This window comes from Delphinus delphis, chromosome 12 (genome assembly GCF_949987515.2).
Source record: "Delphinus delphis chromosome 12, mDelDel1.2, whole genome shotgun sequence".
Lineage (NCBI taxonomy): Eukaryota > Metazoa > Chordata > Mammalia > Artiodactyla > Delphinidae > Delphinus > Delphinus delphis.
In genome coordinates, this window is record NC_082694.2 from 45,097,947 (window position 1) to 45,124,829 (window position 26,883).

Here is a 26,883-nt window from a genome sequence, read left to right on the forward strand (position 1 = left end):
CAAAACTGGTTAAAATTCTATAAGGCAGCACTGTCCAACAGCCTTGTAATGTGAGCCTCATGTATAATTAAACATTTTCTAGGACCCACATTAAAAGTAAAAAATATGTAAATTAATTTTAACAAATATTTTATTTAGTCCAATATATCCAAAATATTAAGATATAATCTATATAAACAATAAATAAAATGAACATGCTATTTTACACACTTTTATATTGAGTCTTTGAAATCTGTGTGTATCTTATACTTACAACACATCTCAATTCAAGCATGCCACATTAAAGTGCTCAACGGCCACATGTGGCTAGTGGCTCCTATATTAGTGTACTCCTAGGGCAATGAAAAAGTAATGTTTGGGATTATCTTTTTTTCAGGGCAAAAGCTCATTGTATATCTATCAGAGAAAAACTAATTTGCTTTTCTATGGACAAGAAGTGTTTGCATTTCTGTAGTTTGTTACAAGTAACTTTCTACCTTACAGAGTTGTAAAATAACCTGGTCAACAGAAAATCAATCAAGTGCACATTTGTGTAGCATCTGAAAATTCTATAAAGCTCCACTAGACAATACCCAGCACTTCCCTGAAAGACAGCCCCTAATCTCCATTTCCAAACCTTGGACAATTTTTTTTTTCCTGATAGGCCCGTTAAGGGAGCTGCTAGAAGTCAGGAGGCTGCCACCAAAATCACTGCATTTATGAACACACTACCCCAACTGCAGTCCAGGAGTCATTAAGCCCCTACCAGAATTGTTGGCTCCAGAGCCTTGTAATGTTTGCTAGATCCTCACCTGCTAAACAGTTGACTCAGATCCTGCTGCTTCTCTCCCCACCCAGTTCAGTTCCAAATTCAAATTTCACACGAGGACTTCTGACTGATGAAACCAAAATCACATTTGAAACTCTAGCTGCAAGGGAGTCTGAGAAACGTAGCTCCTAGCTCTCCAGAGTCTGCAGTAAAGGAAAGGCACCAGAAGGCATTTGGAACAGAGGTTGAGCAAGGCAACATACCACGTCTACCACTGCTATTTGGTTAACAAGAACTTCATGAAACTCTACACTATGGGATACAAAAGATGAGAAGTATTATTTTCGCTGTTCTGTATGACAGCAATACTTTCGTGAACTCTCTCAGATCTGGAGTTCTTTTCAGTACTAGAACAGAAACCCAAGGAACACCAACATTGAAGGGTCAGTGGAAAAGAGAAGCAAATGGAGGAGAGGTAGAAGGAATGACCAGAGAAGAGGGAAATAACCACGAAGTGTGGTGTTAGTGTTAGGGAACTGTTGATGGAAACGGTCCGCCTTGGCCAGGCACGATGATAACCACTTGCATGAGTTGTCTCACAACAGGAGGTCCTGATAAGGAATGTGGTGCTGTCACCAAAAACTAACTGGGAGAATCTGGGAGGGGCCAAAAGGAGGGAGGAGACGTCAGCCAATAATATATCCTACCAACCACCCAGAATCCTTCTCGCTGGAACCCATCTTGTCTGAGAGATGCGCATGCCACCAGGAAGGACCCTGAGTCAGACCAATTATGGGCCAAGCAAGATGATCAGCCAGAGGCAACTGGGAAACTAACCCCATTACCATAAAACTTGAGACTGTGAGCCACGTGGCAGAGCAGTTCTCCTGGGTTCCCTTACGCTGCTGCTCTCTGCCCAGGTGCCCCTTGCCAATAAAGTCTCTTGCTTTGTCAGCACGTGTGTCTCCTCAGACAATTCATTTCCCGGTATTAGACAAGGGCCCACTCTTGGACCCTGAAAGGGATTCCCCTTCCTGCAACATTAGGAAAACTAAGTACAAAGAATATTTTTAAGAAGGAGAGAGACGTCAACTTCCAGATGCTCCTGAGACCCAAATAAAAGATGAACTGAAGAACACTTTGGAGACCTTTGCAAGATCAGATTCAGTGATGTGGTGGGGGTAGAATCCGGATTAGAATGGTTTTAGGAGTGAGGGGGAAGTGAAGAAATGAAGACAGCAAGAACAGATCAATCTCTTGAGCTGTCTGACTGTGGAGGAGAGGAGAGACACAGCAGCTTTACACAACTTGAAGGTTGTTTTTGGCAGGCCAAGCCTACCTCTGCTCTGAATTCAGTGCCTTCCAGTATTTACAAGCGCCTTGCCTCAGAAGAACAATAGTCGAGGAGGATTGCTTTAAGGACACACGGTCTAGGATGTTTTCTGTTCCTGATATGTTAAAATCTACTCCTACATGGAGCCAGATGAGAAGGGAGTTGGCCAGACTCGCCTGTATTTTCACCCCTCACCCTGACCTCTCTCCCCACCTCCCCCAAAATGCTCATAAGCAAATTGAATTGTTGGGGTGATGCCATTAGCTGACAAAGGGCTACTAGATAATTTAGAGCCAAACTGTGACCCGCCCAGAGCAGAGGCCATTATTTCAGACATTTTTTAAAGCCTAGTTCCTGGCTCTATTTTATGTCTCCACCCTTGTTTTTTATCCTTTTCCACTTGTAAATGTACACTCTCTTGTTACAGTTTTACATAGCCTTACAAATCACTTTAAGTCATGTTGGGAACAAAGTGAGGTTTAAACATGTAAAGCTGTGAGGATTGTGTTTTGCTTTTTTCTTTTTCTCCTTGATGCTGTGTCCTTGATTTTTATAAAGGAAATTATTGGACAGGGATATGGAGATTTATTTATAGAGTTTTGTTTTACAACCGACTTTGCTAGATACCTGTTCCATTAGAGAGACACGCATCGTTCTGAGGTCACAAAAACGTGTATCTACAGGGCAGCCGTCTCCGTGGCCGCCGTCCTGACCCGGACCTTGAACAACCGGACAGAGAACTCTCAGCCGCCACCGCCAGGCAAGGGCAGCTTCGGGCTGGATGCTCCGCTGAGCGCGGGGTGGGCGCTGCAGGCACCCACCCGGCTGCAGCCTCCAGCGAGCATGGTGCTGATGGAGCGCCGCGGGCAGCGCTTTGCTGCGGCTGCTGGAGGAGCTGGGGCCTCGGCTCTCCCAGGCCCGCCAGCCTCGTGGAAGCCTAGCCGAGAGGTGCCTGCACTGACTTTAAAGACGAACTCACAAAGCTCTCCCTGACAGTCACTTTGAAATAATTTGTGCGGAACTGAATCGAAAGAATAGTTCAAAGGTAGAATGGAGAGGCAGCTAATGACCCTGCCTCTTAGCTGCCTCAGTGGCAGCTAAGCAGCACTGATCAAGCAGGAGATTTGATAGGTGGAAAATCAGAAAAATTAAATGTTAATGGAAGACTGTTGGGCCGCGTTTTAAAGGGATCGTCTGTGACAGAGCTTACTGCACTTACATGTTAACCCTGAAGATGGGGGCTTTCCGAATACCTTTAAATATCTAACAGAAAATCAAATAGTGAAACTCTTCTTTATGGAGATGTCTCAGGGAAATGGCTTATCTTTTTGAACTTCCCAGGGTTAAAAAAAAAAATTATTTTTCCATTCTTGTTTTCCCCTAGGAGGGTGTTTTATCTTTAAATGTAAGCATGTGACTCAGTTCATAGGGAGGTTCATGATAAGAGGTAAGAAGGCCATTTCAGCTCATAAGCGGTGTCACCCTGATAACAAATTTAAATTGTATATCCTCGTAGGATGACTTAAAACTGTTGTATTTTTCATAAAAAAATCAAATTTATTAACAGCTGGATTAATCTTAGACAAATAAAAGGACATCATCTGTATATCCAAGTTACCTGTCTAGTGGGAGGTGACAAAGTGAAAGAGGGAAGGATTAGAGGCTAAAAGGGAGAAGAAAGAAAAGGATTTAATGGAAGAAGTTGACAGATGTAATGATTCCCCCTCTTCTAAGGTAAAATTCTACATAATTTTAATATTGCATTTTAAAATTGCTTGATTTCTCTGAAGCGATTAATAAAATGATTAAAGAATGTGTAGTACTAGAATCAGAATGCAGTTTAATTAATTACATCGCCCTCTTTTGAATTGAAAGCTACTTATATAGTAAACGACTGTTATATTTAGTTTTCCAAATGACTTGCAGATGAGGCCATTCAAACTAGGCATGTAAATCTAAACTCACCAGAGTGGTATGTTTACATTTGAATAGAATTAGAGGCCTGAGGTCTCAGAAGTTATAACCATGAAGCTAAAGCCAGAAGATGGGTCCTGCTGTGGAAGAAACCAGACTCCCTGACACTGGGTCTAGAAAGTACTATGTGATCTGGCAGTCATCCAGATGAGGACTTATGTTTGGGAGCCTCTTCTGATCACACACCATTTCCTGCTATAGCTAAACTTACATCAAAGAAAGAAAGAAACTAGCTAGCAGCTTCCTATAGAGTCCTATGAGGCATCATTACATTGGTGGAGATGCCAATGGTCTTCAGTGGTCTAGGAAATTGATATTAAAAGCTTTCTCTGAAGTGATCAAGTTCAGGGGAACAAATGCATAGTAACCAAATTCATAGGGGATCAATTTAGAAAAATACAATACCATGTATTCATTTATATTGGGTGCTCTATTTGTCAAATATATCATCCATCTGTACAAGAATTTTCCAACTGGGGAAGCACGCTAATGAGACAGAATTACGATAGATTGTTCTTTCTCCAGTTTAGGCATACTGTGGCCTAGAAAATATATAATGATAAAACCTTCTTCCCTAGAAAACACTGAAATGGTGGTATCGATCACCTTTAAAAAACTCTACACCACCCACCATTTTTCACTTACCATATCACTGCCTCACACAGGTTAATGAGGCTGTGGTTTTCTTTACAGTTACTTTGTTCCTGTCCTGAGGATACTCTCCGATTATACTGAAACATATTCCAGTACGTCCTTGTTTTTAGGGCAGAGACAAGGAAAAACCTATCACTTATATCATGTACACAAACCCCATCTTAAGGCAGTTTGCTTTGAAAGAGGTGATTTTACGTGTTTCAATGTTAGAAGGCAACATTTCTGATATTTTCCCTTAGATTTAGGAAAGGTAAAGGAAGTGAAGGCTGTTCTACCAAGTGGCTACTGGAGTAGTAGGTGACTGCAAGAATGCCCCCTCGCCACAGAGAGAATTAGCCAGAATGGGAATGTGTTAAAGGATCATAATGTTCTCCATGGCGATCAAGCAATAAGAATCTCACGGCAACATATAGCCGATGCTCTAATTAGGGAATGTTCCCATTACTGTGGTTGCTACCCTCAAACCTAGAGACTTAAACAATATTTATCCTGCTTACAAGTCTACAATGTGGACAGAGCTTAGCGGGGAGAACTCATCCCTGCCATGCATGCTGCAGAGGGTGGCTCGAAGGCTGAGGAATGGAATAACTGGACGGCTCAGTCACTCAGAGGTGTGGCAGGTGATCCTGGGAAAACTCAGTCACCTGGGGTTGCGAACAGCTGAGGCTCCTCAGACAACTCTCTCCATGCCTATGTGCTCTTTCCAGCATGGTGGCTTCAGGGTAGCTAGACTTCTTACACGTCTGTCAGCTCAAGGGCCCAAAGTCACAGGGTCCAAGAGAACGAGCCAGCCAGGCGGAAGAGGACTGTCTATTCTAACCTAGTCTTGGAAGACTCTCAGGGTCAGGTCCACTGCATTCTATCTGTTAAAAGCCAGTCACTAAAATTGGTCCCTATTCAGGGGGATGGGAATTAGACCCCGCTTTTAGTGAGAGGAGTGTCAAAGAATTTGTGGACTTGTTTTAAAATCACCACAATATATAGTTGAAAAATTATAGGAGAATATACCATTTATTTATTTACACATTCATTCAATAAATACTTACTGACTGTTACCATACACTAAATAAGCATTGCTTTTTAACCTTTTAAAAAAGAGTTTAGATATTCTAGCTCAAGACAACTGCCATTTGGACATGATTTTATGTATTGAGAAGGTTTTGTTTTATTTTAGGCCCATCATATAAAAGTACTCAAATCAGCATAAAATATCAGATGATGACAAATCATCCATTGGGAGAGAGTATAATCTGAACAGCACAAATGGGTTTTTATTAGAACTTATTAAAAGCCTGAGATAATGGAAGTATAAATCCTCATTTGATACACATATTCTGGAAAAGGTAGTTGTTGAACAAATTTGTGTAAAAGCAAATCATCTTTCCTACCAGCTTTATACTTTTAGTGACTGACATATAAGAAAAGTTTTCCTTTCCTTCCAAAATATTTCCAGTTGCCAGTGTGTGAAAGGATTGATCGGATAGACAAAAGGTTATCAGACACCTCCAAATCACTAAATCCAAAGCATCATATATTTTTTTCCCCTCAAAATAGTTTTACTTGGCATTTCTCCTCTCCACCTAGGCTTCTAGGACACCACCTTTTGTCTTCCTCCTACGTCTCCAGGGGTTCCTTCTCAGTGGGAGTTCCTCTTACTGTGTTCAGTCCTTACTTTGGTGATCTCTGGGTTTCTGCTCCTAATCTCCTCTCTTAATCTCTATCTACTCTTTGAATGATTTCATCTAAACCTAGACTTAGCATGAAAGTTCCAGATTCATATAATCCACTGTCCACTGAATCTCCCCACTTGATTGTACCGTATCTACCTCCACCCACACCCTATACCCCCTTCCCACTCACACCTCCCTCGTCCAATGTGCCCTTCCTCCTGCATTCTGAAATTTGACAGAATCTAGAGTCTCTGACACTCAACATCCGTGCACAGTCAATCAACCATAATGTCCCATTGATTCTAAATATCTTTCATCTCTTTTGCATCCTCATTGCCCTTGATCTACATCAGCCTCTTGTCCGTTTGCCAGGAATATAGGTCAAGACTGGCTCTGAGGCCATTTCTTAGCAAATACAATGAAAATATTTGAGACTTTTGCCTTCTATCCATAGTATTTGGCCCTGGACATCTCCTATTGATGGATCTCAGTGGGGGGTGTTGGTCAGGAATAGAAAATTATAAATCACAATGTTTGCATTTTATCTTCACAATAGTTGAACTTTACCTTAAAATAGCCACAGAAGATGAAGTGGCAAATGCCAGCCACTGAGCACATAGTTATTAGATATCTATTCTGTAACCTGGGCTACAAAGACAGATATGGCATGGTCCCTGCCTCCGACGAACTCAGAATTTAGTGGTAAAAGCAAATGATTACAATTCCGCACGATAAATGCAATGATTAAGGAATGTGTGAGGTGTTGTATGAGTAGAGGAGGGCGTTCTCATTGTCTTCATTGCGTAAGCCTGAAAGGCAGTGGAGAAGGGAGTGACGCCCTGCCTAAGAAGGTAGAGTAGGGCTTCCAGAAGATGTAAAAATGCTCTCTATCTTACCAAAATCTTAAGAGATGATAGCTCTGGATCCTGATGTTGGGGATTTGGGGAATTCTGCCAGCTGTTTTCTCAAGTTACCTACTTGATTCCCAATCTCCACATCTCTAAAATGAAAAGTTTGGTTTAAATAAGAGGTTGCCAATTTTTTTCTATAAAGGGCCAGATAATAAATATTTCAGGCTTTGTGGTCAGTATAGTCTGTCACAACTATTCAGCTCTGCTGTTGTAGTGCAAAAGCAGCCACAGACAATATGTAAACCGACGGACCTGGCTATACTACAATACAACTCTAATTACGAAAACAGGCAGTGGGCTGTATTTGGCCCTTGAGATGTAGTTTGCCAAAGCCTGATCTAAATGATCTCCAAGATGCCTTCCAGATTTACCAGTCCATTGGTTTATGAAAAAGCAGTTCTCAAATACTTGATATACTTTATGTTGGTTTTTAGTTTACTATTGTTGTGGCTGGTTAGCTCAGTAAATGGGAACATGGAATTTAAAATGATAAGATTTGGGGTTTGATTCACTGTGGGTCAGTTAGCTTCTCTGTTCCATGACCACAAACCACACCACAGACTTCAACAAATCCATGCTCCTGCTTGGAGCCAGGTAAAGCTGTGTGACTGGACAAATGTCATCCTTTCCTGCTTCTAACAATACAACCCCTGCACTTGCTCCCCTAATGATGGTGCAGCAGCATGCTCTTTACGTGTGTTCCAACATCACTGAGTTCATTTCAAAAGAGCAACGTATGGGGCTTCCCTGGTGGTGCAGTGGTTGAGAATCCGCCTGCCAATGCAGGGTTCGATCTCTGGTCCGGGAAGATCCCACATGCCACGGAGCAACTCGTGAGCCACAACTACTGAGCCTATGCGCCACAACTACTGAAGCCCACGCGCCACAACTACTGAAGCCCGTGCGCCTAGAGCCCATGCTCCACAACAAGAGAAGCCACTGCAATGAGAGACCCGTGCACCACAACGAAGAGTAGCCCCTGCTCGCCACAACTAGAGAAAGCCCATGTGCAGCAACAAGGACCCAACGCAGCCAAAAAAAAAAAAGAGCAACTTATTTTTAAGAAAACCTGTCAATATGACAGCAGGCATTGGGGAATCTGTAGGTACACAGAAATGTCTCATCACCTTTTAATAAGCCAAATTGGGTTTTATGGCTACTAAGCAAAAGAATGATACAAAAGCATGCTGCTATGCTCATAAGCTAAAGCAGAATCAGCAAACTATATGACTCGAGTGCCAACAGTCCTCCCCGCTTTCCCTGTAGTAGACATTGTTAATCAATCCTAGCACTTTTCCCACAGATCCTGCATCTGTTCTCATCATTCTTCCAAACACACTGAACCAGGAAGCGACACTAAGTCGACTGGCATTACTGTGCTAGATTAAAGCTATTGTCCTATTGCAACAAAAGTTACTATGCCTTATTTTTCCTATCACTTTCCATCCCTGCCACCGAGTTACTCTTACTTAAAAACATATACCTATAACATTGGATGCAGCAGCTATAAAATTCAACAGTACAAAAATGAAGATAATATAAATCTCATATGTAGATAGGAGCATAAATCGGTAAAAAACTTTTATAGAGAAAAACTTGGCAGTGTTTATTAAAAGACTTAAAATGTGCATACTAGTTGGATACTTGGGGCTTCATTGTATTATTCTACTTTCAGGTGTGTTTGAAACCTTCTATAATAAAAAGTTTTAAAAGTGTACCATGAAGATAAAAATACTAACGGTAGTTGATAAATGACATATTATTATATAAAAGTATAATCTAAATTAAGGGATAATACAGAACTGAAATAACTCAATGTTGCTTTATTGTAGAAAGTTTTGTGCCTATGATTATCTAGCATATAAAATTATAAAGCAAATTTCACTACTGAAACCATTTTACCAATTTCTTAATATGTACACTGAAGGATTTATATGTAAAAGCATATAAATGCGTGAAATATTTCTGCAAAAATAAATGAAAACTACTAAAAGTAGCTGCCTTCCAGGAGGGAGAAGAATATCTGGAGGAAAGGCAAGGAGGAAGGCTTATTTTTCACTGAATATCCTATTGTTCCTTTTGAATTTTTGTACATCTATCATGCATTGCCTAATTAGATAAATAAAATGTGATTCAGCCTCACACTGGTCAGATTGGCCATCATCAAAAAATCTATAAACAATAAATGCTGGAGAAGATGTGGAGAAAAGGGAACACTCCTACAATGTTGGTGGAAATGTAAACTGGTACAACCATTATGGAGAATAGTATGGAGGTTCCTTAAAAAACTAAATATAGGGCTTCCCTGGTGGCGCAGTGGTTGAGAGTCCGCCTGCCGATGCGGGGGACGCGGGTTTGTGCCCGGGAGGATCCCACATGCCATGGAGCGGCTGGGCGTGTGAGCCATGGCCGCTGAGCCTGTGTGTCCGCAATGGGAGAGGCCACAACACTGAGAGGCCCGCGTACCGCCAAAAAAAAATAATAATAATAAAAATAAAAATAAATATAGAAATACTATATGACCCAGCAATACCACTCCTGGGCATATATCCGGAGAAAACCATAATTCGAAAAGATACATGCACTGCAATGTTCATTGCAGCACTACGTACAATAGCCAAGACATGGAAGCAACCTAAATGTCAATCAGCAGAGAAATGGATAAAGAAGATGTGGTACATATATACAATGGAATATTACTCAACCATAAAAAAGAATGAAATAATGCCATTTGCAGCACACGGATGGACCTAGAGATTGTCATACTGAGTGAAGTCAGACAGAGAAAGACAAATACCATATGACATCGCTTACATGTGGAATCTAAAAAATTATGCTACAAATGAACTTATTTACAAAACAGAAATAGAGTCACAGATGTAGAAAACAGACTTATGGTTATGGGGGGGAAAGGGGGGATAAACTGGGAGACTGGGATTGATATATATACACTACTATATATAAAATAGATAACTAATAAGGACCTACTGTATAGAACAGGGAACTCTACTCAATTCTCTGTAATAACCTATATGGGACAAGAATCTTAAAAAGAGTAGATATATGTATATGTATAACTTATTCACTTTGCTGTAGAGCAGAAACTAACACAACATTGTAAATCAACTATACTACAATAAAAATTATTTTTAAAAATGAGACAGTGATTCTACTCCTAAAAACTTATCCTAAAGTATCATTGAGGATGTACCTAAAGATTTTGCCTCAAGGATGTACATTGTATTGTATGTAACAGGAAAATAGTTCAGGCAATTTAAATGTCCAATAATTGGGAACTGGTTAAATAAGTTACTGTATTTCCAGATAAAGGAATGATAGCTGTTAAAATTATGAAGATGAATTTTTACCAATAAAGAAATTTTTAATATGGTATTAAGTTTTCTAGGGACTGCTCTGGTGGCACAGTGGTTAAGAATCCGCCTGCCAATGCAGGGGACACGGGTTTGAGCCCTGTTCCGGGAAGATCCCACATGCCATGGAGCAACTAAGCCCGTGAGCCGCCACAACTACTGAGCCCATGTGCCACAACTACCAAAGCCTGCGCGCCTAGAGCCCGTGCTCCGCAACAAGAGAAGCCACCGCAATGAGAAACCCGCGCACCACAACGAAGAGTAGCCCCTGCTCGCCACAACTAGAGAAAGCCCGTGTGCAGCAACAAAGACCCAACGCAGCCAAAAAATAAATAAAAATTTAAAACATATATGGTATTAAGTTTTTTAAAAGCAAGTTGCAAAACAGTATAGTTTTGCAGTATATAGTATGACCTCAGTTTTGTAAAAAAAAAATATACTGACAGAAAAATATTTGAAAGACATAAAAAGTGGTAATAGTGGGTGTCTCCTGAAATATGGGTAGTTTCCTTTCTTTCGTTTTTTTCTTTGCTTATTTTCAAATTATTTTCAAAATTCTCCAATAAATATGTATCAATTTTAAATTAATAAAAGATTATGAACGAGTTTGAAAGATGCCTAAGGGAATAAAACATTTCTTCTTTTTTTTCTCTTCCCTATGGGAAAGAAAAATCTGAACACAGGTCGAAATATAAAACTTGGCTTTTGTGATCGAAGTCAAAGTCATTACAATGAATGTTGAAATTTTATTGGCAATTTCTCTTGTGGGGAGGTAATGACATCCAGAGTTAAATACTACGTAATATTTTACCAATGGTATAAGTCTTTTCAATGGTTTAGTAACTCCAATGTGGTAATGCAAGAAGTGATTTTCCCCCGTGTGTAAATAAGTTTTATAATATTGAAAACTGTTAGACTAACATATTTATGAGGTGTTATTAACAAAGGAAAATAGTGGCTGAAATATCCGAACTAACAACATGGAGACACCAGACATTGTGAGTGGGAGATTCTTACAGATGAAAATGGATTACCAGGGCCATGGCTAGATGGTGAAGGGTCTTGTACAGCTTGCTAAGGATGTGGATTTTTTTCTGAAAAGATGAGAACCTAGCTGTATTCCTGAATGAATAATCAAGGTGCACACAGAGGATGATTAGAGGGAGTAAATATTAAAAAGAGTATACCTAGGGCATTTATAATTTCTTTAAAGGAATTTCTCCTAACGATAGAAAGGGCAAACATGTAAGCTATTTAAGCCAGCTTCAATTTTTTTCCAGAAAAAGATGTATGATACATAAATATAGAACCCATAGCAATTGCTGTGTAAACTACTATACTAAATATAGTTAGGGATATGCTTAATGTTGCATTTTATTGTTTGACTAAATATTAACTAATAAGAAATCACATTAAACTGGAACTTACTTTTTCCTTATAAATACTCTATTAGGCAAACCAGGCAGGGCTTGGATGTTCATCATAAGACAGCACATGCTGACATTCCAAATTCTCCTAAATGGATTTCGCTTAATATGTTAGATTCTATAAATCTGCTTAATCATTTCTCAGGGCTTGGTATTCCTTAGGAGGAGGATTGTTAAATACCTACAAAGCTGCTCCACACTCTGAGAGCTATCAGTTTCTCCTAGTGAGAGCTAGTCCTCAGTTTCCTGTGGTTGGCAGTGTGACATAGTGAGATAACACGACAGATGAGATCCAACTAGTCAGATGTTACTGGAAAAGTACACTTGGATTCAGGTTCACATTAGTCTGGCTCTCTTTTAGAGAATATAGTTGAGCTCACACAATTCAAGGGCTTATCTGAAATTTAACTTGAATAAATACAAAAGAGCAGCCCCATCAGAGTCATCCAGTAGAGCTGGATCATTTTAACTCAAGGTCAAAATAAACTTTATTAGTGTATTTATTAAGAGCAAGCTTGTTTAGATGAGGTTTTTTTTTCTTCTTTCATACCTTACCTTGCACAGAACTTTAATATTAGGAAACCTGAAACAGTCTAGAGAATTCAGGACCATCTCAGTTCAGGTTGCCATGATATTTTCTGTAACCGAGCCCTGTACCTCTTCTTGCAAACTGAAATAACATTGACGATGTAAAAATTATGCCCATAATGAGTAAGTTATTGCCAAAATTTAATCAACATGATGTTTTCCTTTTCCTGTTCTGGGACAATAAAACTAAACACTATTACAAAGTGGTAAAAATATTTTTTAAAAGTAAAGACATTTGTGACTTTATTGCCTGTTTCTCAGGTTGCAACTGAATGCAGGTATTTTGGTTTAGTTAAAGGATATGGAAAGCGCCACCGATAATCTTTACTGTGGCAGCACAAACCTGCTGCTTTGATGACGTGATTCTCCTTTGTATCCATGTTAGAGAAACTGGTGTGGTCTCTGTCATGTTTTCTTTTCCTGCAAATACTGTGGCTCATAAAAAACAGTTTGACTCCTTATAGCTTTTCCTCCGTATGCTTCCTTTTATATAACAACTTAGTTTAAAAAATTTGACATTTCAGTAATTTTCAACAAAAATGCTTAATTTTCCTAGATTTTTCTTTTAGTTTCAGAGAACAATAATTTTATAGTCTCAATATGATGCTGGTCTTTGTAAAGCTCAAGAGACAAAACCAGACACTCGTGCATGCTGCAAATCCTTGTTTTTATTCCAGAAATAACCTTTGTAACTATTGGCAGTACGGGTCTTCCCTCCCTCCCCCCTTTGGCTGGGGATGGCGGAGGGGGCAGGAAGGTTGTTGGGATATATGCTCAGAAGTTTTCAGATATAAAGATTTAGAAATATTAACTAGTGACTTCAATGAGATTTTAAGTTCAAAATCAGAAATTACAAAATCCACAGATTCTATGCCTCCTGAGGGCTGCATAGCTTCCTTTGGATTTTTTTGGCATAAAAAGAGAACACACTATTAAATAATATGCAAGTAATTGTATTAGATCTTCTAAGGGTGCATTTAAAACATTGTGTGTTTAAATTATAGACAGGACATAAGATTTGGTAGTTTTCTACAGCATGCCCAAACAGAGGTGTTAAGGTATGCTCCCCACAGTTCATCATTTACTCAGAATTGATTTTGGACAGGCTCTAGTTTTATTAAGTTTGAATAGTCACAGTTTTGTCATAGTGTTGCTAGAACAGCAGCACAAAGATAAAAACAGCCGAAACAGCTTTGTTAGAGGAAAGTCTACCTACCACAGCTCCAAACCTGGCTCCTTTCTAGGCTTCCTGCTTTCCTAACCTCAATTCTTTATTCTTTTCAGATGAAAACAAGCTGACCCCTGCTAAGCATCTTCTTATAAAAAGGCTCATGACAAATGCTATCTTTATAGAAGATTCCACAATTGAAATGTGAAATGAGATTTTAGGGGCCCCTGCAGGATCCTGTGTTCTAGCATTGAAAATCTCTTGTGAGAAAAGCATCAAGAGGGACTTCCCTGGTGGTCCAGTGGGTAAGACTCCATGCTCCCAAGGCAGGGGGCCTGGGTTCAATCCCTGGTCGGGGGTACTAGGTTCCGCATGCCGCAACTAAGTTCCAGTGCAGCCAAATTAAATAAATAAATATTTTTTTTTAAAAAAGAAAAGAAAAACATTAAGACTGTTTTCTTCAATTGATTGATCAACTCATTCGTTCATTCTGCATCAACAAATATTCATTGAGCATTTGTTATGTGCAAAGTAATATGAGTGATTCAAGAACGTGGAAAGTATAGTCTGTGAGGAATTTGCAGTCTTGAAGAAGTGTGTAAGGTGTATTCACCAACAGTCTGCCTGTCAGAACTGGATTATTTATCTGACTATTTCATCATACAGATGAGGGAATTATAGCAGAGAGGTGAAATGACCTGCCCAAACCACACTACAAGACCACTGGCTGTGGAGCAAGCCACTTACCCATCACTCACTGGTAATCTTGGACAAATTACTTAACCCACTGAGCTAAGCCAGACCTCAAAAGGCTGATCTGGGTTGAAAGGCTGGTGAGAAGGGGAACACAGACTTCCTTCAGGACTGCTTTCACTCACGTTTACTGCGTGACCCGGAAGCAGGAATTGTGAAGCGTATGTACAAGATAAGGATGAAAGTGAGCTGATGCAGCTTCTCCATGCCTCCCTAGTTCCTCAGACCCTTGGCCAAAGTTCAGTGGTCAGTGCTGTCCCCAGGGAATGAAGAAACCTGCCAGGTCAAGGACTCCAGAGCCATCGGCCCATGGCCTTTCACGCACAGACTGCCACAGTTAGACACTTCCGTGTTCCATTTTTTATTGCTATTGGGGGCCTAGCATGGGCCAGCCTTGGCTTCTATACCTGCTAAACTTACCTATCAGTTCCCTTACCTATGATATTTAATAGTATATATACTCTGTAGGCTTACTCTAAGCCTTAGGCAAGATGGACTATGTAAAGTGCCTAGCATGGTGCCTGACCCACAGAAGGTGCTTTATAGATGGCTTTCTTAGTTGAGGAGCTGACGGTAGGATTCAATTTTCCTGACTCACCTAATATTCTTTTTAATACACAAAGGGCAACTGCCATTTAGTGGGTATTTGCTTTGTGCCAATAGAATGATACACTAAAGGGAGAGGGAAAACTGTGATTATTTGCAGAAAGCATTGCATGTATAAAAATCCTAAGAAATCTGTTTAAATTTATTAGCCCATGAGTTTATCAAAGTGACCGGGTTTATAATGAATTTACCATAATTAGGGGCTTTCTTTATCCTGGTAACCACCAGCTCAATAACGTAATACAAAGGAAAGAAATTCCATTCAAAAAAAAAAAAGAGGGGATGGATAAACTTAACAGAATTGTCCATGACAGTTATAAAGAAAATTATAAAGACTTATGAGCTATATGTAAATAAAACTATAAAGGTGTATTAGAATATATAAAACAAGATGAACAAATTGAGATATATACAGTTATCATATAGGAAAATGAATTTCACCAAGTAAATTTACTATTTGTTAAATATTAAAATTCTACACTAACAAAGAAACCACAAGTTATGATGCTGATCTAGTTCCCAGGAAACCCTAAAACAAAGTATATTAATTAAATGATGAAAATACAGAAGTGTGGGACATATAGAAATAAATGTAATATATTATATAACTATCATAAAATTAAGGAAAATAATATTTATTTAATAACTGCCTAATTCTATTTAATAATTGCCTAATTAAACTCTAATAATTGCCAGGGTAACTGGTGAACAAACACAAAACAAAACAAAAAGTGATTTAGATCAGCTCTTATACCACATTACCAGAATAAGCCTCTAGTGGATTAAAGAGTAAATATTTGCTTTAATTCTTAGCAAAGCTATGAGAAAAAAAAATCAAATATTAATGAAATCTTTAGAGGCATAGTATCTTTGTAAAGCTCAGGGCAGTAATGAAAATCACAAAGGAAAAAATAAATAGCTCAAAAACATCAAGTAAAAAAATGGTTGTAACATAAACAACTAACAAAATTAAAAGAAGGGAAACATAATTGGGAAACCTTTGTATTGATCATCGTAGAAAAGTAGTGTATATATACTACGTAAAGAACTAACTCAAATTTTCACAAATTTTAAAACCTCAAGAGATAAATGGTCAAAGGATATAAACATACAATTCACTTATGAAGAAATACAATTAAATTATATACATTAATCAGTTCTTGGAAGGATATTTATAATAGCAAAATACTGGAAACAAACAAAAAAATGCCCAATATAATTATACTATATCAATTCAGTAGACTATTATATAGCCCTCAGAATTATAATTATGAAAACTGAAAAAATGTTATTTAATGGTGGAAGGGAGCCAAATAATAATTCTACTTATGCACATCAAAAAAAGGCAAAAATGAAAATCACTATTGACAAAGAATAGTGGAATCATGGATGATATTTTTTCTGTAAATAAGATTGGGAAGGAAGCAGGAAACCGCTATACTAGCAGTTGAACAATACTAGTTATTAAACAACAGACTCTAATATTGATTGTATTTTTCAACATACAGATGAAAGCAAAGAGTTAGAAGAAACCAGAAATATTAGTGTCAGCTGGTAAGTTATGAAGTTTCCTAGAGTAAGGATCTTTCACCCTCCAGAACCTTACAGAGAGCACTCACATTTCCCAAAGGCACTAGAGAAGGCAAGCACACACCTTGAGAACTGAGTGTGTGATTTTGCCACACCTTTGTCTGTGGAGCCCTGTTCTGGGCTGTTGGTACCATGTTTGTCTTCTTCCTTCCTGATGCTTTATTTTTACCATAGTACTTTCTGTAAAAGTTTGCCTGGATTTAGACAAATGTCTCCTTTTACATGTAAATTTCTTTTCTGTAATTTCTAATATATTTCTATTTACTTTTATGGTCTTTGATCTTCTCTTTCACCGCCTCCCATGTATAAGGCATAATTTAGATTAGGAGTTAATAACTCAGAATAACAGACATGGATTTGAATCCTGACTCGTTATGTGACTTTGGGCAAATTATTTATTTGTAGGCCTTGGATACTTTTATCTATAAGATGGAAATAACACTACTTCATAGGGTAATTATGAGGTTTAAACTAAAGGAGATAATTCATGTAATGTACTTGGTGTGGTATCTACTTGTAACACTGTAAACTCCAAGGTAATGACATAAATATGGTACTTGAAACGCTATTCAAAATTTTAACTATTAAGAAAAAAATTTAAACTCACAACCTTAAAATGGTTCTATTTCTTTCTATACATTTGATAGATCAGATTTCCTTATAAGAGAGTCATGGCTTAATTGAAAAAAAGGAATTTCCCTTATTCTTCTGTCCTGTGTTTGCCTGCTTAAAGATGCCTTGAATCCTTTATGGACTGGAGCCATATATAAATAAATAGATATACCAAGTTTCCTTAATCACAGCACCTAACTGAAATTTTTTATTTACTAAAACTGGAGAGGAGACAAAGAGAAAAATGCATTTATTCAATCCTGGCTTTATGAGTTTAATAGTCTAACCTCCTCACTTCACTACTGAAGGCTGTGGAATGATCAAAATCAAACTACAGAACTGTTTGATATAGTTCATATTTAAACTTTTGAAATGAAAATGAATCTCAGTTGAAAAGTTCAGGTAGGGAGGAAGGAGCATTTTAAAGGAATTAAAATGTGGTGGCTCAGGTTCAAAGGAATTATGGTTGGCAGAAAATCAAGGCTTTCCATGTTGTGTCTTAGGCAGTGTCAGTGACTGGAGTGTAGGTTTTCTGTATATGTGTTTTTTAACACTCCTTGAAATCGATAAGTGTAAAACGAGCATTACTTGGACTTTATTTGAATTTATTTGAATTTCAACAGTTACCAACAGATGTGCTTAGAATGAATAGGCCCCGATTCCCCAATAGCACAGTAATTCAAATCTATTTTAGACTCTGAAATGGGAGCTGTCTCCAGGAAGACAGCTCTGAACCTTTTTTCCAGCTGCAGAAATAACTCCTCTTGTTGCCCCTCTGACCTACACCAAGGGAAGCCGCTTGAAAAGATGTTCTTTTGCCAACAATCGTTTTACCATTGTAATCCACAAATGGAAAAATAAACTGATGGCTCCTCTTCAGAAAACCTATTCTCATATCCCCCAGAACCAGGCAGATAAGTAAAGAAAACCAGAGTTCTTTTAATTCCTTTCTCATTTTCCAAAATGATAGATATTTTTTGTTACCTTAGAAAATGGGCTTTATTGACTAACAAGTCACTGTTAATCTTCTGCAAAATAAGTTAATTCATCCAAAGTTCTAGGACTCCCCCAACCCCAAATTCCTTGGAATTTTGCTCCATTGGTTAATTCCCACTTGCCTAAACCAGTGCGCTCTCCCTCCCAATGGTTCCCACCCTCACTTTAAGATGAACAAGCCCCTCTCACTGGCAAGTAAAAACCTCTACCCTGGATTCTCTTCTAGCTGTTCCCCTATCTTATTTCTTCCCTTTGCACCCAAGCTTCCAGAGATGACAAATCCCTGTTGATTCAAATGGAAACTCTGACTTTGCTCTCAGACATAATAATGACTTTATTGGGTGCCTCTCTGTGCCAGACACTCTTATAGGCCTTAACATTTTTTTTCTTGATTAAAAATACATGAATAATTCATGCTCATTATAACAAATCAAACAATACAGAAACAGATAAAGACAGCAATACAGAAGCAGATAAAGAACATCTCCCCTGCCCAAGCTCCACATCTTATTTAATTGTTGCAACCACCATGAGAAATAAGAATTATAGACCATATTTTATAGACGAGAGAATTGAGGCTGAGAAAGGCTCAGAGTGTACCCTGCAGTGTTTAACAGGAAGAGCTTCGGAGTCTGATTATCTGGGTTCATTTCTTGACTTTGCGATTTTCTATGTGTCCATGAGCAAATTACTTATTATTTCTGTGCCTCAGTTTTCCTACCTGCTAGTTCATAGGGTGCAGTGAGGGTGTAACGTGCTAAAACATAAAAATATTCCTGTTTCTAAAGAAAAAAGATCGAAAAGAGAAATTATTTTAAAATGACAGCTAAGAAGAAAATACTAAGAATTAGAGCAAAACTCTGTTCACCATTCTGCTACTAATGTAGAGCCTGAGTTTTTAAAGCTGCTGGAAATTTCTGACCCCAAACTATGCTCATATGGCAATGATGACACCATCAATGAACTTTGTTTTTTAAGATCACACTATTTTTTAAAAGATCCAATAATATTATTTCGATTTTTCATGATTAACTGAATTTTATTCATTTGCTACAGTATCAATTTCATTATTTTTAAAAATTAATTTTATCTCAATTAGGGTAGAATGATTACGTATGTTTAACATTTAGATATTACGAACATTTTACTTAGTGTTTTGACCTATATTTTGAATTTTTGTGATGGCTCTGTGTATCCCTGGCTGATTTGGTCACCCCTGTCACCTGGCGCTACCCCCCACCCTACACAGACCTCAGCCTCTTAACAGTTTTATTAGGCACAATAATGTATATTTGCTCTCTATGAGTGCTGTAGTGGTAGAAAATGATTAAATCATAATTATTAACTTTCCCAGAGTAACTCATTACCCACACCCTGGTAACTCAAATATTTTCTCCCTACTTCTATATTTATATGCTATTTCTAAGAGGCAATAGAGATGACTGCAGCTATAAAGCTGCTTGGTTAATCACTCAAAGCTTCTTTTTTACCATTTCCTTTGCAAACACAGCTTAATGGTCTACGGGAAACAGAGGAAATTAACAAAGTGTACATCTCCTTCTCTTGTCTACCAACATTCTTTTGAGTCTTAAGTACAGAGGCCCTCAGCTTTCTAAACTGGGTGGCCTAGCCCAAAGAACAATATTTCTGTATGCTAAGTCACCAAACAAACACACTTGTTTAAAGAATTTAGGCCAAGAATGAGAGATTCCTTTCAAAACAAGTAAGAACTGAATGATATTTGAGGAGTCAAAGAAAAATAAAACTATACAATTCACAGGCTCTCTTCATTCATCTTATATTAAGTTTAGCTTTTAAAACATCATGCTGTTTCTGTTTCCCAGAGAATTTAAACGTTCACAATTCTGTGATGTGCAGATTTGTGGCTAAACTGTACTCTTCCCCCAAAGCCATCTTCTTTCTTTACTTATATTTCTTCTTTTCTTTCCTTCTTCTTTCTCTTTCTCTCCCTCCCCCTTCCCTCTTTCTGCCTCTGGTTGACTAGATATTTCTGAGATTTTGTATTAGCTCTCCTTACTCCCCTTAAAACACTTTTATAGCCAGAATGTTTCAAGCCCAAAGTTAAAATCGTATTTTGTTCTTCTCAGTAGTTTCTAGTCCATACTCTAGGGCACAAGCAGAATGAAAGACCCCAAAAGAGAATAACATTTCGCACTGAACTCAAAAAGTGTTATCTACTACTCACTTTCCAATTTTCAAAAACATATACATTCCTTGTTTTTGATCAGCTAACATATGTGTGACTTTCTTCTGCACACTTTGAGAAAGAAAAAAATAATAAAATACAGGCTCTGTGACATTAAGTAATATCAAATTCTAAACTTGTCTGCCTTTTGACTAACTAATTTAGCCAAAGGAGGTGGTGTTATATAATTAACTTTGGCCCTAGAATACAGACCCAGCTTTAAATCTCCTAGCATCAGTTTAAATCACCTAATACCCTGCATTCTTGCTATTCTCATGTCATTTCTCCCTCATTTCTCAAGGATTTTAGCTCCTGGCTTATTCTCACTTCTTTCTCATCTTATCTTTCAGTGATTTCAATATACACACAGGTGATCCTTCCCACCCAGGCCTCCTGGTACACTAACCTCCTCCCCTGCAATGACCTCGTCCTCAATATGCCTCATTGGAGCCCAAGTTGGATGGAGGAGTAGGGTTCTAACCAATTCCCTGCAGTCCACTCTCAGACCACTATCTCTCATCCTTCTAGCTCACTCTGGTACTTAAACCCAGGGACCCTTCAATTCCCTAGGTCTTCCAATCCATTGATCAGGCCACCTTTTCACTGTCCCCCATCCCTATACGTCCTTTACTCCTCTAGCTTGGATTCTAAGATCAAGATTATAATCATTCTCTTGCCCTTCTTGCTTCAGCTCTGACTAAATCCAACTCTGCTTACTCATGCTGCACCTGTAAATGAATGTGGCTGAAGAGAAATTCACAACCATGCCGATGTGCCTCACTTCAAATTCATGATCTTAATGCTGTATGACAATCATACCATATGTCGTAATCCAGTCACTCTTTGATTCTCTAGAAAACTATTTCCTACCCCTCTCTCCCCAGACTCCCACTGCCTCATTCTCTCTCTCTTTCTCACTTGAGTTGAATCTTGCTTTCTCCTTTACCGAGAACACTGAAGCAAAGAGAAGAGAATTTCATAGACTCCATCATCACTTCTACCCACCAACCAGCAACTACACCCTCATACTTTGCCTTCTGGTTCCCATAGGTGAACTTGTCATGCTCCTATTAAAGGCTGACTCCTTCCCCCCTACATAGGCACTAGATTCCATCTGCTTTCACCTATTCAAGGACATCCCTCCAATGATTCTCCTTTCTCTCTCCTACATTATTAATTTTTGCCCCCTGCTGAATCATTCGCAACAACATGCACATATACTTCTTTTTCTCCCATTTTAAAGATGTTTTCTTTGACCCACTCTCCCCACCAGCCACCATCCCATTTCTTTGGAGCAAAATGGCAAGAGTCGTATATACTTGCTATTTTCAATTTCTCCCTTATGGATTTTCTCTTAAACCCATTACAGTCAAGCTGTCACCCTACCACTCCTCTAAAAGTGGTCTTGTCAAGTGATGACTCCACTTATTTCCCTTTTTGGCAAATTCCTCAACAGAATTATCAATATTCACTGTCTCCAATTTCCTTCTTCCCATTCCCTTTAAAACCTATTCTGACCTCCATCACTTTTGTTGTAAAATCCATTGGTCAACTCTCGTTTTACCTGGCCTATCAGCACCACGTCACACAGTTGAACACTTTCCTTTATACATTTGGCTTTCAGCGTACTGCACATTTTCAGATTCCCTCCTACTTCGCTGGTCTCTCCTTAGTCTCTTACTGGTTCTTCCTCTTCTCCCTGACCTTGTAATTTTGGAGGCCTCAGGGCTTGATCTAGCTGCTCACATCCTTGGTGATTTCAGCAAGCTCTAACTACAGCTTTAAATATCATGTATGCTGATTATTTCCAAATATGTATCCCCATCCCAGACCTCTCCTGTGCTCCAAACTCCTAATACCCACTAGGTATCTCAACTCTGTTGTCCCAACAGTCATCTCAAACTTAACATGTCCAAAAGCAAACTTCTGATTTTTCCTGCAAAGATCTGCTCTCTCATAACCTTCCCTATCTCTGCTTCTGGCAACTCCATCCTATCAGCTGCTCAGGTCAAAATCCACAGAGTCATCCTTGACTTCTTTCCTTCTCTTATACCCTGCATCCAATTCACCATGAAATCATGCTGGCTCTACCATCATACTGTAACCACTATCCACCTCCACTGCTACCACCTAGTCTAAGAAATATCATCTTTCACCTGTATTACTTTGATAGACTCCTAAAAGATCTCCCTACATCTACCACTGGCCCCACACAGTCTGTTCTTCACCCAGGAGCCAGAGTGATCCATGCAAAACATGAATCACATTTTGAGTCCTCTGTTCAAAATCCTGTAGTGGTTTCCCATTTCACTACGAATAAAAGCCAAACTTCTTACAATATCATGTAAGATATTGGCCTCTCTCACTCACCTTGTTCCAGTCACACTGATCTCCTTTTTATTCCTTGAACACCCTAAGCATGCTCCTGTCCTAGGGCCTCTGCTTAGCTCTTCTCTCTTCCTAGAATGCTCTTCTTCAGAATATCCACTTAGCTAAATCCCTCATCTTATTTGAATCTTTGCCAAAATTTTATCTTTTCAATGAAGTTTCCTCTGCTTACCCTATTTAAAACTACAATCTGCTCCCCACTCCCTACCCCCAGGACTCTCAATCCCCTTACTCACCTCTACCTATTGTTTTATCCATAGCACTTATCACTTTCTAATATGTTTCGTTTACTTTTTATCATTATTATTTATTGTCTTTCTCCTCTGCTAGAAACTCCAAGAGGGAAGAGATCTTTGTTCTGTTTAACAATGTATCCTAAGGGCCTAGAACAGTAGTAGGCATGCTACAGGCACACAGTAAATATTTGTTGAATGTTTAATAAAGAAAAGAAATAGATTATATGTTCCTTGAAGGTTAGGTAGTATCTGTCTCAAAATCATTTAGCCTCATGCTAACTTTGTAGAAAGATTCTTTTTAAATTCTTGATTCTATTTATTATTTCTATGTCTATTTAGGCCTTTCACTGCATTTCAGTGTTGATGAGTTATACATTTCCATGAATTCATATATTTCATTCAAGTTTGAAAATGTACCAGCATTGGGACTGAAATATACACACTACTATATATAAAATAGTAGATAACTAATAAGAACCTGCTGTATAGCACAGGGAACTGTACTCAATACTCTGTAATGGCCTATATGGCAAAATAATCTAAAAAGTGGATATATATATATATATATATAACTGATTCACTTTGCTGTACACCTGAAACTAACACAACATTGTAAATCAACTATACTCCAATAAAAATTTTTTAAAAAAAGAAAAGAAAATGTACTGGCACAAGTCTGTCCAACATGTTCTCTTATATTTCCTTAAATCACTACTGTGACTGTATTTTTCCTTCCAAATATTGTTTATTCTCTCTCCTTTTATTATTAATCTTTGCTTGATACTCTCTATTGTCTTTCATTAATTTCTCCTCTTCTATTCATCATTACCTCTTCTCTACTTTCTTTGGCTTAACTCTACTGGTCTTGTACACACTACTCAAGTTACAGTCTGTGATGAGTAAGCGACACAGTGCTCACCAATATTTCCAGTTTCCTTCACCTTCCAATCTCAGGGGAGGATTATATTTCCCTGACCCCTTGAAGCTAGGCAAGGCCATCTGACTAGCTCCGGCCAGTGACATACGTCACTTTTAATGGAAACATCTAAAAACCTATGCATGGGGAAAGGATGGTCTCTTCAATAAATACTGCTTGGTCAATCAGATAATCATATGGGAGGAAAAATGAATCTTGACTCCCCTCACACCATTCACAAAAAGCAACTCCAAATGGATTGCAGATATAAATGTGAACGATGTTAGAAAGGCAAGATTTCTTAAACAGGACACAAAAAGCACTAATCTAAAGGGGAAAATGATAAATTGGAATATATGAAGATTCAAAACTTTTGTTCACTAAAAGGCATCATTAAGATAGTGAAAAAGCAACTCACGGAGGGAGAGGATATTTGCAATACACAGATCTGAAAAAGGACTCGTGTCTAGCACGTATAATGCATTCCTACAAATCAACATGAAAAATATAGAACACGCAATGGGGAGAAGACTCGGATACTTCACAAAAAGAGAATATCCAAATGGCAAAATCAAAACCACATGAAAAGCTTCCCAATTTCTTGGACACTGGGTAAATGCAAATTAAAACCACCGTGTAACACCATCACACATACACCAGAATAATCCGAATAAAAAGGATGGCAGAAGCCACAAGAATAGACTCTATGAGACCGAGAGCAGGTGCCTAGAGACTGAGAGGTGAGTATCGGGAAATTGAAGGGTGGGCTGCGCAATAGGCTGGTTTGCATGAGTAAGTCTTTGATTAGGAAAACAGATGCCAACAAACAGCTGGTCAGGCTGCTACCAACATAAGCGACCCTAATGGGGCCCAGGGGATCCCTCTCCCCCAAACCCGCAACCTCACTACTCCCGACCATGTCCTGGGCGACCTGGACCCACAGCAGTGCCAGAAGCTTCTAGAAGAAAGCAAGATGATGCAGGTGATGGTGGAGACGAGTGAGGGCAGCTTGGAGATCAAAGCACTCCCACCGCCCCAGCTTCCGGTGGAGGGGGGCGCACCCCCAGGGCCCCACGGGCTGCGGGCCTACTCCCCAGATCCCAGCCGCTGGGGGTCGCGACCGAAGCAGGGCGGGAGGAGGTCGTGCCACCCGGGGAGGGTGTGAAAGCAGCCTCTGCCTCTGCGGCAGCAGACAGCAGCCTGAAAAATGGCTTTCAGCGTGAAACTGGTGGGGAGAAGGCCCTAGAAACCTGTGGCACAGAGCGGTCGGAGTCTGAGCTGATGATGACTGGGGCAAAGGCCGCGGAAGCGAGGACTGAAAGGGGCACCATCTTCTCAGAAGCAGTGGACGAGGAGGAGAGGGTTGAAGTGGAGGAAAAGCTAGTGGCTGAGGAAATGGAAGTGGTGGAGAAGCACAGAGGGGTAAATGAGGTGAAGGATGAGGCAAGGCCCCGGCCCAGAGTGAGGGTCTCCACCTGAATCCCCTGGAAGCCATCCAGCTGGAACTGCACACCCTCAGGCTGACCGGGCCTTCCTCCAGTTCGGGCGCAATTTTGGGCGCATGTGTCAACACTACCTACAGTGGAGGTACATCCTGGGCTTCTGAGTCACTACCGTTCGGAACCACCCACAGCTATCTGCCCTGATTAGAGGCAGAGGTGCAGAGATGTTCAGGTACGTAGCGAATTATAAGGTGAAGGAACTCAGACATCCTAGGATGGGGTGCAAGTTCAAGTTCTTCTTTCGAAGAAACCCATAATTCTTCTTTCGAAGAAATAACTGGATTGTGAAGGAATACGAGGTCAGATCCTCGGGGCACGTGGTGTTTCTTTCCACTCCGATCATATGGCACCCGGGCCATGAACCCCAGGCCTTTCTTCCTAGGAACCAAGACCTCATGTGCAGCTTCTTTGCCTGGTTTTCAGACCACAGCCTTCCAGAGTCTGACAGGATTGCTGAGATTATCAAAGAGGACCTCTGGCCAAATCCACTGCAGTACTACTTATGGGATGAAGGAGCCCATAGGGCTAGACTTCTCCAGACAAGGGAGCCAGTGGAGATACCCAGGCCCGTTGGGTTCCAATCTGGTTAACCTTTGCTCTTGGAAATACTCCCACACAGGTCCCCTACCACGTCCTGCCAGACCTAGGCCTTAGCAACAGCAAGGGTATGCCTCTGACTGATTTTGTGCTCACCTTTCTGCACCTTCCCTCCACTGGACATTCAGCTCTCTCAGCTTTCCAGATTGAGACCTTCGTGGCTATGCTGCACCACGTCCCCGTGGCATGCTGTTGTGCATTAATATCACATGCTGCATGGTGGTAGTTCACACTCTTCTAAGCCAAATAAATGATGCTACAGATGGCACTGCCTTTGTCTGCACTGCTTGGACCCTGTTTGCTCCCAAGGCTTCTGGTCTAGTTACTACCATCTGGATTTCCAGCTTTTTTTTTTTTTTTTTTTTTTTTTTTTTGCGGTACGCGGGCCCCTCACTGTTGTGGCCTCTCCCGTTGTGGAGCACAGGCTCCGGATGCGCAGGCCCAGTGGCCATGGCTCACGGGCCCAGCCGCTCCACGGCATGTGGGATCTTCCCGGACCGGGGCATGAACCCGTGTCCCCTGCATCGGCAGGTGGACTCTCAACCACTGCGCTACCAGGGAAGCCCTCCAGCTGTTTTTAAGAGCCTGTTTTACTCATTCTGCTCTGCACGTGGCCTGTGGACAATTGCTGGGCATT

General features: G+C 39.7%; 2 protein-coding genes across 3 annotated transcripts in view; one reads left to right on the forward strand and one right to left on the reverse strand.

Moving 5' to 3' along the window:
* ACYP2 (acylphosphatase 2) overlaps nucleotides 1-26,883 on the reverse strand; it is a 156,012-nt gene that overhangs the window by 10,264 nt on the left and 118,865 nt on the right. The gene's annotated exons all lie outside the window — the stretch shown is intronic.
* TSPYL6 (TSPY like 6) lies at nucleotides 1,077-26,239 on the forward strand. Its single transcript, XM_060027522.1, is given in 6 exon segments — nucleotides 1,077-1,223; nucleotides 2,721-3,029; nucleotides 4,820-4,922; nucleotides 25,187-25,603; nucleotides 25,606-25,659; nucleotides 25,662-26,239. Coding segments are annotated over 6 exon segments (1,608 nt in total).